Source organism: Schistocerca serialis, chromosome 1, assembly GCF_023864345.2.
Source record: "Schistocerca serialis cubense isolate TAMUIC-IGC-003099 chromosome 1, iqSchSeri2.2, whole genome shotgun sequence".
Taxonomy (NCBI): Eukaryota; Metazoa; Arthropoda; class Insecta; order Orthoptera; family Acrididae; genus Schistocerca; species Schistocerca serialis.
Genome location: NC_064638.1, coordinates 944,432,095 through 944,453,037, shown reverse-complemented (window position 1 = coordinate 944,453,037; position 20,943 = coordinate 944,432,095). Strand labels below are relative to the sequence as shown.

At 40.2% G+C, this 20,943-nt stretch overlaps 1 protein-coding gene across 1 annotated transcript in view; it reads left to right on the top strand.

Annotated features, from left to right (window-relative positions):
- Positions 1-20,943, top strand: part of LOC126412523 (amyloid protein-binding protein 2) — a 125,128-nt gene that overhangs the window by 11,541 nt on the left and 92,644 nt on the right. Inside the window, exon 5 of the mRNA XM_050082164.1 lies at positions 1,669-1,795. Coding sequence (XP_049938121.1) covers positions 1,669-1,795 — 127 coding nt within the window. The remainder of the gene's footprint in view (positions 1-1,668; positions 1,796-20,943) is intronic.

The window sequence follows — 20,943 nt, the reverse complement described above, 5'->3', positions numbered from 1 at the left end:
CTTGTGGTCATGCATTAATAGTGCGCCATGTTTTATTGTCGTGTCCCCGTTTTAGTCAATCTCGTGTTGTCCTGTCTCTGCCATCTACTTTACAGGATATTTTAGCTGATGACGCTCGAGCAGCTGCTCGTGTTCTTCGTTTTATTACTTTGACTGGCGTGTCCAAAGACATCTAACTCCTTCACTTATTTTATCTGCATCTTTGTAAGAACTTTCTGGTGTCCGTCCCCCCCCCCCCCCCCCCTTGAGTTTTACTAGATTCTATGTGCTCTAATGACCTCAGTAGTTAAGCGCCCTTAACCCGCCCCCCCCCCCAAAAAAAAAAAAAAGAGAAAAAAAAAAAAAAAACAGAGAGCTCTCTGGATTGTTGCGTGTTTCGGTCTGTGTGCGGTGTGTTGGCAAAACCCTCTCTTCCCCCACCCTTGCGTCTTACACTGTGGAAGTGACATGTGAGCAGTAAGTAAGCAATCAGGCCATCCTTGCAAAGTTACAGTACAATACATTATTGAGGAAAGATTATGCGAAATGCGTAATAGAAAGTACCATAATGCAGAGCACTACATATGTACATACTTATTCAGTTAGACGAAGAATAAAGAGTGGAATAAGTGATGTGGGGACCAAATTTTAGTTTGTTGTAGGAATGATCTGAAATATGGTTTGAGCAGTAGATTTTGATGTAATCTGACAGGGATCGAACAGCTAATACAGCACAGGTAGCCGGAGTTTTCGGTTTATCCAATTTCAAAATAACAAGGGCCTGCTGTATACTAATGATGACTTCCCATTAATATAGTAGTCAGAAAAGCACACAATATGTTACTATAAAACATAATACCACATTTGACTCTTTGTTTGTTTAAGTGTACTGACAGTATTGATGTACACCACCTGATGTCAATTATGATGATAAAACCATTGGCGCACGGTCCGAAGATGCCGATTTCGGAAAAGTAATTTTTTAACTGCGTAATATCATGAGTAATACAAACTGCCATTAATATGATTTCAAACTTCATTACTCCATTTACATTGGTGGATAATATTAGTCAGTTACTAGTTAAAACATGGTAGTTGTTTATTTTATGGCAGATATTTCTGAATTTATGAAATGTCATATTAAGAATAAAAATTAAAAGGGGGTTTTACATGAAATCTTCAGTTGTTTTGTAACAACTGGGACATCCAAATTCATCCAATAAACAGTTATAATATTGTGTATGGAAATACTCGTGGCTGCTACATGAGCCCTGTTGTTAATGCCCTGTGCACCACACACACACACACACACACACACACACACACACACACACACACACAGGCAGCAGCTTTCAAGAGAGAGATTAAATTTGCATAACTGTACAGTTTAGTTGCCTTCAAATTGTAATGCAGACTATGACATTCTTCTTCTTAATGAGATAAACACACAGTGACTGCACTGAATTTTCTAAATGCGTATGAACTTACTTTTGAATATTTTGATGCTATTTTGAATGTGATTTCATAGATGGAGCCAGAGCAAACTGTGTATTTCAAAGAGATATGGATTTTAAAAAAATAAATAAAATGGAGTATTTAGATTGATGTTATACATTAATTTACATACATGCTCAGTGGGTCAGTAGTGTGTTTGCTACAAGTTTTCTTACATGAGAACGTACTTTGCAGGTAACTTCCTTGGTGATGCGGGATGGTATGCTGAGAGTGAAAAAGTGCTGGTAACCTGTAGAGACATTTGTTATATGTCTGACGGGTCTATTTATTGCATCCAGAAACTGCTGGAATGTTGTCACAAGTAAGTTCCAATTTTAAATTTTTTTTTATTAACGTGAAGTTGCTGGGAGGGTTAAAATAAATGTTAGACAAATCAGCACAAAAAAAGACGCACTGTCAGCACACAATAACATATCAAAAGCACTTGAAGTGTTTGTTCACATTTTCTGATTCTATAACAGCTCCCCGAAGAGAGAAAGTGTATATGAGGACGTTGAATGGGAAACTCAGTATGTAAATGGAGAATATAACCTAAAACCATGGGGATTGGAATGCTATGGCAGGGAAAGCAGTTTTAGATAATGTTGAGGGAAAATATGAGCTTGGTAGTGGGAATGAGAGGAGAAAGACTTAATTGAGTTAAGCAACCAATATATGGGAATAGGGAATATGTAGTTCACACAAGAGGAGGAAGTATACGTGGAAAAGACCTGTAGAGATGGCAAGATATCAACTGGAGTCCGTCATGGTGAGACACATTCCAGAGTCAGGTATTGTATAGTAAGGTGTATTTAGGAACAGATGTAGACTTGGACCACAATTTAGTAAAGATGAAGAGTAGGCTGCAGTTTAAGAGAGCTGTCAGGGAGAATCAATGTTGAAATAAGTGCGAAATTGAAGTACTGAGAATGATAATGTCTGTTTGAAGTTCTCTTGGGCTTCTAACGTTCTAACGACTTAGTGTGAGTGTGAATCTGGGTTATGTCGGCTTATTCCCCCAAACCACCTTCCACTTCTTTATGAGGTGACTTACTTGGAACTTGCAGCCACTCTTCTTTACTGTCTAGCCAGCTGCTAGAAACTCTCTTGACTTATTCTCTGTCAAATAACGCTAGGTACAGTTATTTTTAGACTCATTCTACTTATGAAATAAGTAGACATACAAACTTTACTGTTCATCAATTAACGATGTATTTATGCTCCATACACAATAAAACTCTCACTTTCCACATAAATATGTAACTTCCTGTAAGTCTCTCGTACAGCCGAATGTCAGAATCAAATTGAGTTATGGTTAAAAGAAAGTTGGCTTAGATACCACAACTTTTCTTTACATGAATCAGAAAATAAGTCTTGCCTATAGCAATCTTATGTCAAGAGTTTTCAAGAGTTCTTTTTTGACTGTCTTTGTTTTCATAACAATAGTCAAAGACACAATAAGCACAGGGCTGTGTATAAACTCCATGGTTCTTCCTTACACACTCACTAAAACATCTATGGATTGTCCGATAGGTACTTGTTGGTGCTGTTCGTCCGCCGCGTCTACTTTCTTCCCGCAACTGATTTTAAACCTGCACACACAAACATGTGATGCGCAGTAGGTAGGATTCTACCATCCCACGCTCATATCCAGAATATCGTTTGTTCGAGACAGTAGAGGGCTGAGTGGCTCTAGAATTCACACAGAAATTCTCGAATCACTATATGTTATAGATGCTGTGATAATGAGTACTACAGCAATCAGTTCAGTTGAAGAGGAATGGACATCTCTAAAAAGGACAACTACAGAAGTTGGACAAACAGTTGTAGGTATAAGGAAGGTAACTGCAAAGAAACCTTCGTCGACAGAATAAATATTTAAATTAATCAAAGAAAGAAGAAAGTACGAAAATACTCAGTAAAAGACAGGAATATAGCAGTATAAGGCACTTAGGAATGAAATAAATGTGAAGTGGAGACAAGCTAAGGCGAAATCAGTGCAGGAAAAATTTCGAAAAAATTGAAAATAAATAGTTGTCAGGACAGACAGATGTAGCATGTAGAAAACTTAAAACAACCGCACCAAAATTAAAAGCAAAAGTGTTAACATAAAGAATACCAGAGGAATTCTGCTGTTACATGTAGAGGACAGAGTGAATAGATGGAAGGAGTGTATTGAAGGCCTCTGTGAGGCGGTTGACTTGTCTGATGATGTGTTGGAAGAAGAAACAGGAATCAGTAGGGAAGAGATAGGGTATCCAGTATAAGAATCAGAATTTAAAAAAGCTTTGCGAGATTTAAGTTTTGAATAAGGCAGGAGGCACAGATACCATCCATTAGAATTTCTAAAACAATTGGGTGAAATGGCATACAAACAGCTATTCAACTTGATGTGTAGAATTTGAGATGAGACTTACTGTCAGACTTTCGAGAAAATATCATCCACACAGTCCCAAATATGAGCAGTGGCAGATAAGTGCGAGAACTATTGTGCCATCAGTTTAATGTCTCATGCATTCAAGTTGCTGACAAGAATAATGTACAGAAGAAAGGAAAAGAAAACAGGCTCTGTTAGATGATCAGTTTGGCTTTTGCTAGGTAAAGGCATCCAAGAGACAGATATGGCATTGTGATTGATAATGGAAACAAGTCTTAAGAACAATAAACACATGCATGTGGGATTTATTGACAATGTAAAATGGTGCAAGATGATCAAAATTTGCAGAAAAATGGAGACAAGCTGTAGGGAAAGCCAGGTAATGCACAATATGTCTAAGAGCCAAGAAGAAACAATAAGAATTGAAGACCAAGAATCAAGTGCTAAAATTAAAAGGGATGAAAGACAGGGATGTAGTCACTCTCTTCTACTGTTCAGTCTGTGCACTGAAAAAACAATGATGTAAATAAAAGAAAGGTTCAAGAGTGGGTTTAAAATTCAGGGTGAAAGGATATCAATGCAGTGAAAAGATTTTTTGATAACCTTACTATCCTTGGTGAAAGCAAGGAAGAGCTGAAGGACATAAAAAGACTATTTGAGGGCAAATTGCAGAAAGATGAAAGTATTGAGGAGTAGCAGAAATGAGAGTAATTATAAACTTATACAATGAAAAACGGGTACCAAGAAGCAGGCAAAGTTCCCTCAGGCAGCTCATGCCTCTTTCGTGAATATGTGTGCGGCGAGCACAGGACCCCAAGCTATTGCACCTACTTCCTTTCCTGTGCTGCAATTCCCTCATCATCAACTATATTTACTTCTGTTACTTTCTTTTTCGTGTTGCCAGTCTTTGATGTTGACCCATCTACGTCTCTAGGTTCTACGTTCTTTCGTTTACATTTTTATCCATTTATTTCACTTCAGTTTTTCTACTGAAGGAATTTGTTGGCCATTTTTGGGTTTGACCCCCATTTCAAAAATTTTTTCTGTGCTGTGGACTGAATGGAGGAAGATCATGTTACATAGCAACAGCCTACAGTGCTAAGGATCTTCAGTGCACAGTACTTGCGTAGGTTTATATACTTAAAAGCCAATGCAGCAGGCAGTCCGATGCGGTTGCATCATTACGTACTCTTTTGGTAGATGCCCCTGACAACACAGGGATCATACTTCTGCTGCCTCAGCTGCTAGCTCCCTAAGCATGCAACGCAGTAGATGACTGTGTATTTGGGGCATTGGTACTCCTGGCAATGACTGTGGTGCCGGATGACCTTTGCTGTGGCTGAGTGGCACCCCTGGGGAAAGCCTGTGATCAGAGTAGGTGACATCAGGGCAGGTGTTTTCCACGTGGAACCCATCAAACCCACCAACATAATGGCTGCTTCGATCTGGCTGTTTTAACAGATAGATGTAGATTTTTAATGCAGATAGTTACTATTCAACTGCTTTCCCCTCCTGGCAACTCCTTGGAAAAAGGGACAGCCAAAAGAACTCAGTACTTGGTGTCAAGATATATAAGCCTAAGGAAATATGGGAAAAACCCGGGAATTTTTTTGTCTGGGAGAAACTGGGAAAAACCTGGGAATTTTTTAGAATTATGGAAATTTTTCATTGTTTTAGTTTTCACTTAAATTTTTTAATTTTGACTGATAATCTAACAAAGAATTTCACTGTACCCCACTACTGCATAATAATACCAAAGCAATAAAACATAAACAAGAGGGAGAAAAAAATAAAACTTAAGCTGGAAAGAAAATATTCCACTTACAACAACAAAACACAATGCATGCACAAGTGTCTGCCAACAGCAAAGTGTGTCAAAGACTTTAAGACAAGGACTGCAATACTTCTTAACAACAAATTGCTTACGATGAGCGTATGGTCACAACTGTTTACATTAGGTTCACTTGAGCGGTTGCCAGTTGGTTCATGTGCATGCACTTTTGAGTCCTGTATGGCTACTTGAAGAGTGCCTGTTTGGTGGATCAGCATTAGCAACAAGCAGCCATACAAGGTACCTGGAAAAAATTTTCTGGTGTGCCTGGGCTACCAGATTCACGCATGTACAGAGCAGTCTGAGTTGTAGTGGAGTGGGGGACTAGTCTCCATGTGATTGGTGTTTATGTTTAGGGACTTTGCTATTTGCTCTTAATTTACAGCTCTTACGCCAAGTGAAAACTAAATAGATTTCTGTGGCTGGTAGCTATCAAGTGAATTAAAATAGTTTCACATAATTATGGAAGGCTAAAATGTGTTACTAGTTTCAGTTTTCTGATTTTATTTTTTTTCCACATTTTAGCAGTCAAGCATTAATCACCTTGCAGAACAATGAAGTTATTTTTGTTGGTTTTCTAATGAAATTTGGCTTTTATCAATCTTTTCTGCAGAGGCTGAATTTATTTGAAAGAAAGTATTTCATTCCATGTTATTGGCTGGTTTCAACTGTTCGCTGAATTTCAAGTGCACATTTTCATCTTCTGGTATGTATGGCACTATGCCATAATAAAGAACCAAATGAGATGTAATACAGTACTTGTACTCCAAGAAAATTTGCATCCTGAGAACCACACTGAAAAGCTTGAATGTCAGGTTGGGGCCTACTTCATTGTGAATCGGGACATATGATTGTGCACTTTAAGTCTAATTACGCATCTCATAAGGGGAAGGCCTCAGACACGGCCAACCGATTTGGCTCAAATTTGGCAGGTCGCTTGTGTACAACCTAAAATGAAGGAATCTAAGATATTTTGGGTCAACACCCCCACGTTTTTGAGAAAATCACCCCTAAAATTTATCACGAGCAATCAACTCAGAATTGGCGAGATCGATAGATAATTGTAAATAGAGCATTTTTCGTCATCAGGTATGGGATCCGAAAACTAATACTTTTCCAGAAATCGAGGTAAGAAACTTTTACAACTGCCGCTTCTGTACCCACATGGTAAACGCTTTTTGCCGACAGCACCGATAGCGCAACGGCCAAGGTAACTGGCTGGGAATCGGAGAACCCAGGTTCGAATCTCGAAGAAACCTAGCTGATATTCTTCTTTTCGTTTGTACTTTTCCATATCTCAATTGATAGGGATAGGAGGGTTAATAAGGTAAGTAAACCAATAAGGAATGATGATAATAAGATAGGCAAATAAATTTCTCAAACCTATTGGGATATTAAGCAACTAAAATGTTACTCCAGGTCACTATACAATGGCTCTTACAGTCACTGTTACGTGTCCTCACTTTTCTTCGAACAACTCAGTGGATGGTACTTGTGATATAAACATTCGAAACAAATGTACTCACGGCACCAAGAACATCTAATGAATGCAATCTTTCAACAGCTACACTGTTCCTTCCAAAGAGTTGGCGGAAAACAAACTTGGTTTACATTTAAAAATATGTCTGTTTCGGGAGTTAATTTTGATGCGTACCATGCATACTATATCATTGCCTGAAAAATCGGTGCTGAAAGTTGGTTATTAATTATGCTGTGAATAGTTATTGCATCCGTGCAGTTGTGCAATTCCCGCTGGGTTTCCAGAAGCACACTGCAATTCTGAAGCCTGGAAATAAAGTTTTTAAACTGGCGATAGAAATAAGCATCACACGGCTGGCACACAGGTGTGCAGTTTGGTGGTATTACTTTTACTGTGCACGTCGGCTGACCCTCGCCGTCTATAAAAATCGTGTCATATACCGTAGTATTAATGTGTCCACTCCAGGAATCGAATATTAGACAGAACTTGTTATCAGAAACGTATGGTTTTTAAACATTCTCAAGAAATGTTCTGTAAATTGCATTCGTCAGTTTCCTGTATTTGGAGTAGGAAATGTAGACATTTTTCAACAAGTCGGTTAAACGATTGACCTCTTCTATAACCCGAGGACCAAATCTAACATTCGTTTCTTGTAAACACAAGAAAACCTTACGCAACACTTTTCCAGAGCCTGTGATATATTGCGCTGTGTACAAATGCATTAGTTTGTTTTTACTACCAACTGCGACAAGGGTTCGTTTTTCTCCCTTACGCGATAACGTGCATCGAATGTTCACCCGATACTTGCATTCTGTCAGATCGGTGTTTATCACATAATCACGATTAAAACTGGTCATAAGTGACGCCGTTTGCGTGCTGAAAAGAGCTGCCACTTTCTGTATATCTTCTATATTTTGTACCTCCTTATGAGAGACGTATTTAGTGATGTGTTATTGACGAATTTTATACTCGGATTTGAAATTTCTTGCCCAAGATAATGATGCATCAAACGTAAAATCCTTGTTGGCCCTATATTGAAGCACTGCACCTGCAACCCATTCCTGAAGTATTCTCGTTGTTACATTCTCGTTATGTTTGTAAGTTCCAATTTGGATGATTACTGTCTAGCGCTACCGCCTTTACTTTTACTTCAAGTGGTATAGTGCCATAGTTCGCACATATTCCCAGTGACGTGGAGATTTCCAAAGTGTTATGACTATTTTGTGATTGACTAGTCGGGATATCTTCCACTGAAACACCTTCTGCTTCGTCTTCATTTTACAGTACATCAGTATCAACAAAAGTCATTTCGTTTGTCAGCACCAAAAATCGCTCGACGATAGCTGCTCTTATCAATCTGGAACGCCGAGAAACAGAACTGCCTGCTTCTGGTAGTGCATTGATAATGCATCTGTCTTCCAACAGTTTTATGAACCAAAACACAGCGTCGGTAACTTCCTGCTGCCATCGTCTGCGACAGGCTTCCAAGTATATATTACAGCGCTAGTCGAAGGGTGTACATCCTCCATTATTCAGATTATGCACCTGAATGATATGACACAACAAACAATAACTAGTTACTACGGCATAAACAGACGAGCTAATTACTACAAACTACATACAGTACTCGTCTTATTTTACTTACAGAAGAACACCGTATTCATTCACAAAATGTCTTTCATTGGGCACATTAACAATGGAAAAATCACTACACGTATCCGCGAGGTTCGCGGCAGCCTAATGACGGAAAACAACTCTTTTCAATTGACTTCTATAAGGCTCATGCAGGACACCTTCACTCTTTCAAGTTCACAACTATGATATGACGAAGAGGCAACCGGGACAACATAACTCTCCCCGCGTGCATTCTATCCCGTGCCTCACTGGAAACAAGCGTCACATGCTTGGCTATCTGTGATCCCTCGTGAGGAATTCGCAGCGTTTGGGAAATTAGTTTGCCTACCTTATTTTATCATTCCTTATTGATTTACTTACCTTATTAACCCTCCTATCCCAATCAATTAAGATATGGAAAAATACAAATGAAAAGAATAACATCTACTAGATTTCTTCAAGATTCGAACCAGGGTTTTCCGATTCCCAGCCACTTACCTTGGCCGTTGCGCTATTGGCGCTGTTGGCAAAAAGCGTTTACCATGTGGGTACAGAAGCGGCATTTGTAAAAGTTTCTTTCCTCGATTTCTGGAAAAGTTTGTGTTTGCGGACCCCATACGTGATGATGAATTATCTATTGATCCCTCCAATTTTGAGTTGTTTGCTTGTCATAACTTTTAGGGGTGATTTTCTCAAAAGTGCAGGAGTGTTGACCCAAAATATCTTCGAGTCTTTCGTTTTAGGTTGTACACAAGCGACCTGCTAAATTTGAGCCAAATCGGTTGGCCGTGTCTGAGGCCTTCCCCTTGTCAGTGCAGTGTACGAAATTCTGTTGGTCTTGGAGTATTCTCTGATATCCTGTTTCTTTCATGACATAATGTAAGAAGATCAATGCTTATACGTACGGACATAGGGACTTCTTATGTCTTCGTAGTTGCACGCGTGCAGCAACGCTTGTTTTCTGGCGCACTCTGGCAACTGCCGAAATGTACCTATTTCTAATAGGTCACTGGAAAATATTCCAAATGGTGGTTTGAAAAGCATTACTTTCAAAGTAAATTTCATTTTACACAAGATGAATTATGATATTCATGAGAAAGTGTGACAAATTTCTTAAATCACATTTGACTCTCTTGTAAAACATAATACTTTGAGGTCTAACCACTTTGAATTTCGAATCCAGAGGACCAGACATTTATGTCATTATTTAAAATTTTGCTAGTGCATTTTAGTGAGTATTTTACAGTGTGACACACACAAAAGGAGGACCAATATTATATGTGAAAGCTTAGCTTTTCTTGTAGCTACACTATTTATGTTAATTGAAACCATAATTTTTTTTCTGTTTGTGTGTTTGCGGTATTTAACAGTGATGTTATTGGCTGAGTAAATCATGTGTCTGATGCTGTGGATATCTGCTGTCACCGCTGGTGAGATCACCTGATGTGAACTATGATAGGCTTACAAAAGCACTTTTTTCCATGAATCTCTACGCCAGTGTATAAAACCTTAATCATTCAAAGGATTGATAATTTTGATAGTTCTGAAGAAAAGTATACTGTCACAATACAAAAAAAGTGTATTTTAAACAGGGAAAAATCCAGTTTTTTTTTTTTCCCCGTGTATGCACCTTTTCATAGATACTCTTAGAGCCATGAGGCCATTATTTTACATGGAACAAGTAGATGAGAAGTTTGAAGTGGACTCATTAGGATAATTGCAAAACGTAAAACTGTTAATGCCCTGCTGCACAGTCTCGAGCACTTCACACTTGTGAAGTCCTATATGATGTACTAGTGACTACTACTCTACAAATATGGCATAGGGAGTTACCTATCACAGAGACCTTACTCAACACAAACAAGGAGCTATGAGCTAACAGGTAAGATAACCGAATAGCTACAGATACTTGCATCTTAGCTTCTGAAAGAAATGTCCTACCAGAAAATGTTTGTCATGACATGAAACCTTATATCCCACAATTTATGAGATGTTTCCAAATTCTTATGCTTTGGACACAGTCATCCTGCTGCACGGCAGACACAAAATGTGAAAATTGTGGAAGAACACTTCAAGAAGAGTATCCTAGAGAACGAATTATACAGAATACCATCCACCACGTTCACTGTGTTGCCCAGTATTTAAAAAAGAATAGAATATAAATCAGTGTACCACTGTCGCACACTGAGGCAAGGAAAAAGTATGACCTCATGCATCCAGTGAACATGATGATAGGTTATGCAAAAAATCACAGCTATTACCCTCCTACCTCAACTTTTTCAAAACTAAATCTTCTGGCACATTTGTCTCTCATGGTTCCTGTGGCATCATCTTCAGGAACGATTTTCCATACTGAGGTGGGGAAGTAGCTCCCTCCTCTGGTGTTTGCAAATCAGTCAATGGCTGAAGGAGCCCTGGATCGTGGACAGTCCTTGTCAGCTTTTTGTCCATTCCTACACCCACAGTGAATGAGCCCTCCCAAGAATCTTGACTGCAACAGTTAAAAAGAAGAAAAATAAATGCGAGGAGAAGGCTAGTCTGGAGATACTACAGGCAATAGAAGCCCCCCCCCCCTCCCCCCCCCCCCCCCCACACACACACACATACACAGTTGGACTTAGAACTGGTGGTCATTGATGTGATTCCACCCCCACTGGTAACAGACAGTGATTCTGGAGTGTGACCTGTTTTCTTGGCCCCTTCACACCTAACCTGGATGCCCCAACCCCAATGTTCCTTAAAAGATATTACTGTCAGTTGCCTGAACAAGAACAACCCAAGTGCTTCAAAATAACCGTGTGTGTCAGAACTGTACTGGCCCTCAAGATGGCACCTGGAGTAGTCTGTTGGTTCGCACGGATGTCGTCTGTTACTTGACTCCTCTCCATACCACATTGGAAGCAGTAGTGATGTGGGTGCAAACGACCCCAGCGATCACTATGTATGTAATTTATCTTCAGACGGACCACTTGCTTGCGTTAGGATGATCACCTTAACTAAGCAATTCTCTTCCCCTTTTTTTCTACATGTGGATTTTAATGTGCACCATTGCCTTTGCAGAAGTACTGCTTCAACTGGCAGTGACCTTCCGATTGACCGGCTTTCATTCTTGATCAGTGTCCCCTCAGTCACAGTACTCCTACTCTTTCAGTGCCGCCCATGGCACTTCTTCAGCCATTGACCTTACGATCTTCCCCAGTCTCATGGTTTCTCTAGAATGATTGCTACACGATGATCTGTGTGATAGTTACAATTTTTTGGGGATCTTGCCACTTCCTTGTCACCATGTGATGGACCAGTAACTGCATTGGGTGTTTTGATGAGCCAACTAGCAGGTCGCCCTACCTTCATCCCCCCTCGTCCAGTTTCATCGATGAGATCGGGAGAGACCTCTCCAGTGTGATCACCTGCACTGCTGGAACTGCTGCTGCCCTTTCTACAGGCCCCTTCTGCCACTGGCTGGTGCTATGACAGACCAAAGACAGCGCAACAGCTGTTCAGCAATGCCAAAGAGCCCAGTAGTGTCTCAAGTGATGCTTTCACAGACCACACTTCTCACTTTTTAACAACTTAGCACTAAGATTTGCCATCTAAACACACTAAGAGAGAATACTGGAAACACTATGTCTCCTCCCTTTGGGCCAAGTTCTGAAGTCTTTTGGGCCGCCAAAACTCAACAACTGTTCTGGGTCGTTTTCTTCATGGTGGTCTTTGTGCCATCACGTTGGTTCGTGCTGTACATCTTACATCACACTTTGCAACAGTGGGGCATCCTCTTCCTTCCTAGCAACCTTTTAAACCCATAAACAAGAGATCTCCTCCTTAGAACCAGTTATATAATGAAGCTTTCAGTGATTGGGAACTGCTTCATGCCATGATTCTATTCATAAGCGGTGACCCAATATCTCAACTGCATTTGGCTTGAAGGTCCCTACGCAATGGTAAGAGAATATCGTCATCTCAGTCTTCAGCCAGGCAAAAGCCCAACATCCGTTGACAACTACTGACAGATTAAGCTCGTAAATGTGCTGTGCAAAATGCTTGAAAGAATGGTCACCTTCCTATTATGCTGGGTTCTCGAATATTGAGACCTTTACCCTTCCGTCAATGTGAGTTTTGGGAGGGACGATCCACAGTTAAGTTGTTGGTTAAGTTGTAAATGGAAATCAAGACAGGCTTTTTCTAAATGACAACACTTTTTTGCAGTCTTTTTTTTTTTTTTTTTTGCTGCATTAGGCATACGTCACAGCATGGCACAATTGCATTTTACATACACTCCTTGTCGGCTCTTTTGAGACTCCCTGCCATGATTTATTTGTCAGTTTTTATTCAACAGTTATTCTTATTTAGAGTTGATGCACACTCAGCTCCCAATGGGTCCAAGAGAATGGTGCTGCAGGGCTTCTTACTGAGTGTCACACTTTTCCTTATCACTTTCAATGGGCTAGTGACTTCTGGTGGACTACTGATCAGCCGTGTAGTCCATGTTGACCTTTTCATTTGGAATAGTTCCCACTCTGCAGCCTTGGCTGACTGCCAACTCCAAGGCATCTGAAGGGCCTCTGCTTCATCCCTTTCCCATTGTTTCCAGTTCTCTTATGCAAAAATACCGGTCACACATTTCTGTCATCGAGCTATGGCCTGCCCAGAACTCTACTTGGGTACCCAGCACTTGGACATTTTCGCAAACTACCAGTTTTTGGGACTTCTCTTTGATAAAAAGTGGACATTACTGCCCCACATTCCCCAACTAAAACCTACCTGCATGCAAAAGCTTAAAGCTCTCTGATTCCTCTCCAACATGTGTTGGGCTGCAGATTGTGGCACTCCATATTTACTGGGCCCAGGTCTCATCCTGTTTGGACTATGATTTCCATGATTATGTCTCAGCAACACCATCAGCATTGAAATTGTTGGATCTAGTCCATCATTGTGGGGTTCATCTGCCCTTGGGCACCTTCTGGACTAATCCCATGTACAGTCTCTTTGCTGAAGTGGGGATCTTCCTTCCCCAGTTCTCACAGTACCAACTACAGCTGACTTATGCAATCACGAACTGACTATAACCTAATCATCCAGCTAATCCTTTTTGGATACAAGGATTATTGACCCCCAACACCCACCTTTGAATGCACCTTTAGATTGTCTGCCAAGACCTTTGCCTAATCTTCTTAAAATGTGCTCCTCACATTTTCCCATACACCCCCAATGGTTAGTATCCAGACATGAGTTGGGACCAATCTATTTAAAGGTCTTAAAATATCATTCAATCCCATATCTTTCTGGCACCTGTTAACATTTGTTTCTTCAGGAGTATCAGGGTGCTACCCTCATTTACACTAACAGCACTAAGACTGTGGATAGGACAGGATATGCTTTTACATCTCCTGCTGTTCAGGAACAACATTTGCAGTCATAAATATTTAGATTTTCATGGGGGAACTGATAGCCATTAATAGAGCTCTGTTTTATTAAATAGATCTCCCTCAATTAAATTTATAATTTGTAGTGACTTAGTGAGCAACTTACAGACCATAGATCAATATTACTTTTGTTACCCTGTGAAATCTGCTGTTCAGGATCTCTCTGACCTTAGGCCATACTGCCTACTCAGTTACCTTTCTCTGAGTCCCGAATCATTTGTTGTATAATATTTTTACCGGTATCCTTAACCATTCATTATGATTATATGGTAATGACACATAGTTTCTATATGTCTACTATGTATTCCATATTGTTGTTGTTGCTAATGCTCATTAGTCATTTGACACTTGGTCCATAAAATTTTTGATTGCTATAGATGTTTAAAAATGATTGAAACGTACCATGAGCACACTATAAAATAATAGTAAAGGCTTATTTATTCTATGAATTTACTAGGCAACCCCATGATGATGTGTATACTTCACAAAAAAATGTTGGAGTGAGATCCACAATTAATCTCCAAGGCTACATTCATAAAAAGACATTAAATGCCAAGTAAGGGAACAATATTCTTAAACCAACTATTAAACACACATTATACGCAGAAAACAGGACAGAAAAAATCAGTTCATCCCTCCTGCCAGGTGTTGGTTCAGATAAAACAGGCATATATCAGTATCATCAGTTGTAATGTATTTGTCTTTGCCATCTGGCCATACAAAGATGCCATTGTAAGTTTTAATAAAATAAGTCTCCTCATGTCATCATCTACATTAAGCATAACAACTGAGATATCATGTAGATGTGTATTAGATTCAAATTGATAATTGCTACTGTCATGGACATAGAAAGTTGTAATCACATCACAGATATCCTACAATGTTATCCGATCTCTCCTCGCATGATGTTACACCAAAAACTGTGTTTTTGTAATAGTTTCAGTAAATTTGCTGCTGTACCATTGCATGTTGATTGGATGACTTGGCAATCCGTTCTTAGCTCTGCAGACCACTTTCCCCACTGCTTGAGGAGAAATTTAATAAACATTTGTGTCTTGCTGTTGCTTTTTAAGTTTTTTTCATTGTCAATGACATTTATGCAGCCCTTTTGCATTACTCTTCCTTTTCTGCCAATGTTGCATTACTTTCCTTCCTTTGGTGATACTTTCTGCCTCTCTCTGCTCCACTTTACAGTGTTTTTCTTCTTCTCCAGCAAGCTTCTTCCTGCAATTTTGCCAGTCTACTTTCCCTGGTATATGAAACTTAGCCACGATTTTGGAGTAAGAACAGACTTGTCACATGTCTAACAGAATGTAAGTTATAGAATGCTGCATCTCATATTTCAGAAACAAATGTAATTAGATGAGAATTGATTGTTCAGTTTATGACATTATTATGAAAAGGGTAGATTGCTACTCACCACATAGTGGAGATGTTGAGTCACAGACAGGCACAACAAAAAGATTACTAGACATGTAAGCTTTTAGCCAGAAGACCTCCTTCTGAAATAGATGACATAACCATACACATTCACGCAAATGCAGCTCTCACACACACAACTGCTGTCTCTGGCTGCTGGGGCGTTTACGTGATTGTATGTGTTTATGTTGCCCATTTCAGAAGAAATGGAATACTCTGACATCAGTATTGTCTTCAATGGCTCAGTTCTACCACTCCCATGTCTTTACATCATCCAGTCACAGCTCTGGCAGATGCCACTAACTTCAGATGAGCTACGAAGAGCTACCGTTTGACCAAAGACTGTTGATTTCACTGTTTAATCTCTCAACCCCCAATCAACCAACCACATGAAATGAAGGAATTGTGGTACCTTGGAAGCAAAAGGAAATATGGAACTTCCTGGCAGGTTAAAACTGTACCAGACTGGGACTTGAACCTGGGACCTTTGCAAAGATTTTAATCTTCCAAGAAGTTTCAATTCCGCACACACTCCATTTCAGAGAAACAACATATGACAGATGGAATAGGACTTAAAAAATAGAGTAGCACAGACAAAGAGAGCATTCCTGGCCAGAATAAGTCTATGTTTAACATTGGCCCTGTTGTGAGGAAAAAAGTTTCTTTGAATGTTTGATTAGAGCACAGCATTGTATGAAAGTGAATCACGGATTTGGTGAAAGCTGGAAATGAAGAGATCGGCGCATTTGAAATGTGGTGCTTTGGAAGGATTTTGCTAATTAAGTTGATTGATAACATAAGGTTCTCCACAGAACTGTCGAAGGAAGGAACACATAGAAAACACTGACAAGAAGAAGCGCAGGATGGTAGGAAATGTGTTAAGACAGCAATAAATAACTTCCATGGCATTAGAGACAGCTGTACTGGGTGAAAACTATAGTGGAAGACAGAGATTGGAATACATCCAACAAATAATTGTGGGTATAGGGTGCAGGTGCTAGTTTGAGGTGAGAAAATTGTTGCAAGAAGAGAATTTGTGATGGGGTTGTGTACAGTGTGACAATTATTGAACTATATGAAATAAAATTGCCATAACTTCTGACTGGTTTGCTTTAAGACATTCAAACTGCATGGTTGGGCGCGGTGCGCGATGGGAATTAGTAATCGCATGTGCACGCGCCATGTTGTTGTCAGCAATTTGCACGTGAAAATGTCATGCTACAGCGTGCCTGAGCATATAGTGCTTATGAAGGCCAGCTATGTGAGCAATAATGGCCCAACTGCAGCTCAAAGGAAGTTCGCGACTGAGTTCAAGCTGAAGACAAATGGTTAAAGTGTGCTAACAATCAAGTATTTGATTCACAAGTTTGAGAGAATGGTTAGTGTTCTTGATGACTGTATTGGCAATGTTGGACATCCAAAAAGGGGTTAACATTGAGAAGACATGTGCTGTGTTTCAACCTAGCCCCAGGAAATCGATCAGATGAGCTGCGCAAGTGGGAATCAATGGGAGACACTGCGACAAATTGTTGTTGAAGACCTGCATCTCTTCCCATACAGAATTCAAACCCATCAGCCATTAAGCCCCAGTACCATGGAACAGCAGTTGTGTTTCGCCAACACTGTTGTCCACAGAATTAATGAACAGGACTTTGATATTAATATGGTTTGGTTTAGCGACGAAGCCCACTTTCATTTGGATGGGTTCATCAGTAAGCAAAATTAGCACATTTGAGGTACTGAGAGAAAACATTTTGCAATCGAGAAGTCTCTTCACCCTCAACAGATGACTGTGTGGTTTGCAGTGTCCAGTCATGGAATAATTGGTGTGATATTCCTTGATGGCACAGTGACTACTGTACGGTATGTGAAGGTATTTTTTTAAATATTTTATTTATGAATTTGGCCAGCTATCGACCGCATACAACTTAAGACTTATGGTGTTTTTTTTTCTTTCGTTCTTCCCAGTACTTCTTCATTTTCTCGCCAATTGCTCATCTCTGCTCATCTGTCCACACTCTCTTGGGTCGAGGTTTTGGCTCATCTTCTTCATATTTTGCTTTTTCTATAAGGAGCCTAAAGTGATTCCTGTCACGTATCATTTCTTCTGTAACACCTATTTTGTTGGCATCTTTCTTTACTGCTTCTATCCGTCCTACAGTTTTTTCCAGCTTAGTAACGTAATTAAAAATTTTCTTTGTAATCCGTGTTCCTTCAATTCTTTTTAAATGTCCATAAAATTTTAGCCATCTCTTCCTCATTGTTTCTGTGATCTTTTCTGTATTTTTGTATAGATCTTCATTCCTTCTTTTAATCCACCTATTTTCCTTTTTTTTCTCAGGACATAGAATTTTTCTTAGCATTTTTCTCTCTCTTTTTTCTAGTTCTCTTAATTCATCTTTCTTATTCAATGTTAGGCACTCTGATCCATACGTTGCTTGTGTCCTAATAACTGAATTATAATGTTTAATCTTCGCTTGTATGGATATTGATTTCTTATTGTAGCAGTTTTGTGTTAATTTATATGCAAAATCTAACTTTTTTATTCTTTCTTTATTTGTTGTGTTATCCAGTCCATTGGCTTGGATCCACTCCCCCAGGTATCTGAATCTATCAACTCTTTTTAATTTTTCCATACTTTGTTTTCATAAACTTTTCTGTATTATGTTTGTGTTCTATATACTCAGTTTTTTCATAGGATATGTGAAGGTTTTGGAAAATATTTCATCTCCATTACCCAAAGTGGCACTGATTTCAACAAGATATGGTTAATACAAGACTGAGCTTGACCCCATCAGAGCAGGAGAGTGTTTGATGTCCAGGAGGAGCAGTTTAGGGACTGCATTCTGGTTCTTGGGTACCAAGAGGCCACTGGCATGGTTCTCTATTGGCCGCAATATTCTCCGGATCTGAGTCCTTGCTATTGATGGCAGGCATATCAGTTGCTCGTGGTCTCGCAGTAGCGTTCTCGCTTCCCGAGCACGAGGTCCCGGGTTCGATTCCCAGCGGGGTCAGGGATTTTTCCTGCCTCGAGATGACAGGGTGTTGTTGTGTCGTCTTCATCATCATCATTCATCCCCATCACGGTCGGAGGAATGCAATGGCAAACCACCTCCACTAGGTCCTTGCCTAGTAAAGCGGTGCGGGTCTCCTGCATCGTCCCCCTACGCTCTGTAAAGAAGCACGGGATTTCATTTCCATCATATCAAACATGTCATAACCCAAATCCAATTATCTGTAGTGACGTGTTAATGTTGAATAAAGTGTGTCTATGCTGTGGTTCGTAATTAATTGACGTTTTTTTACTCACCCTGTGTAACCAGTATTCTACTGCCAGGAGGGAGGGGGGGGGGGAGGGTGTTCTTACAGTGTAGGATTTCTAATACATTACTGTAGAAGTGGAAGACATTTAGAGGACAGTGACAGTTGATTAAGAGCTAAGTGTGAAGAATAATGAGTGCATAAATACAAAATAATTTCACTGTTAATGAACTTCCCATTTTAGTGCCACTTATACATAAACTACGTGGATAATATTTTGTCCTTAACCTGTAATTCTTTCCCTCTCTTTAACTCCTGACTCCCCTCCTCCCCATCTAATGATCTCCCTCCCCTTTCTCTTGACTTGCTCCCATCTGCATCTCACGCTCTCCTTTCTCCCTTATCTCTTGACCTACTCTACTCACTGGCTCGCTAGACCTGCTCTACTCACTGCCTCTCTAAGCCTACTCTACTCACTGCCTCTCTAAGCGTACTCTACTCACTGCCTCTTTAGACCACATAACCTCCTTGTAACTCAGCTGCCTTACCCCCTTGTTACTCGGCTACTTAACTCCCCCATTACTCATCCGCTTAATCCCCACATTACTTGGTGGCTAACTAACCCCCTCATTACTCGGCCACCTAACCTCCAAATTCCTCAGCTGCCTAACCTCTCATTCCTCGGCTGCCTAACCCTCTTGTTCTTTGGCTGCCTAACCCACTTGTCCCTTGGCCACCTAACCCCGTCATCCCTCGTCTGCCTGATGCTCCTTGTCTGCCTGATGCCCCTCATCTGCCTGACGTCCCTCGTCTCTTGGCCATCTGACACCACTCGTGCCCTCAGCCCCGTGACCCTCCTCGGCCCCCTTGGCCTCGTGGCCCTCCAGCCCCGTGAGTGCCCAGGGACTGTGCCCCCCCCACCTCTCACAGCCCCGTGATTGCCCTTTGATCAGCCCACAACCTAACCAAACCCCCCTTCTCTCCGCTGCCTAACCAAACCCCCATTTCCCTCCGGCACCCAAGGTCCCCCCCCCCCCCCCTCCCCTCTTTGAGTAGAGTGGTGCAGCAAGTATAGTAAATAATAAAATGGGCAGAGGGTGTGACTATTGGGGAAGACAGGAATATAGGTTAGAAACAACTAGCAGAGGGGCAGGTGTGCGTGATGGGTTTTAGTCTCACTCCCCCCCTGTCCCCTCTTCCCTATATTCACTGTAAATAATGATTACTGTGACCAGTAAATCAGTACAAAAGCATTTCCTTTCCCTTTGAAGTTTCAATTGAAAAACACACAACAAGAAGGATATACATGCACTGCACAGTAAATGGCATAACGGTGTAATAATATGCATAATGAATGTGAACAGCATGGGTATGCTGTAGTAGTCATGTACAACGACCAGCCACAGACTGGGTTGTAGTGTTCCCTTTGTTGAATTGTGCTGCAATCACGTAGTTGTACACGGTTTTAGTATTACCCCACTTTTAACAATCTAGGACAGTTAGTACTCTGACTGCCAGTTCCGCCATTGGATGGTATTCAAAAAATTTGGTGGATTACCAGTCCTGTCATCTGATGGATTACGATTTCTCCCATTTTTAAGTACAAAATTACTTATGTCGATGGATTCTATCAGTATATTGTGTGTTGCAAGCGACATGTAGTTTCTAAAACAGCTGATAAATGATGGAAATATGATTTCCAAATAATCTGGTAGATTGTGTTTGTTGTGTGGAATCATTTGCAGGAGGGCAGCCGTTGTTCATTCAGTACATACATCCATGTAAACTGGAGTAAGATTATGTTGACAAAGACGATGAGAATGATGATACAGATGATTCATATGATGATCCTGACATTGTGCAAGAAGAATTATGTTCAACTCTAAGTGAGAATTTCTCATGTGGATTTCATAAAACATTTGTTAAATCAATTGTTTACATTCTTTTCAGACGTTTTTTTCTTTTTCTGATTTGTAAAACATTTTTTCCCTTTGTTATTGAATGTTATAGAAATGAAGTGATGCAACATGATCATGTTCAGATAGTTATGTTTTCACACAAAAAT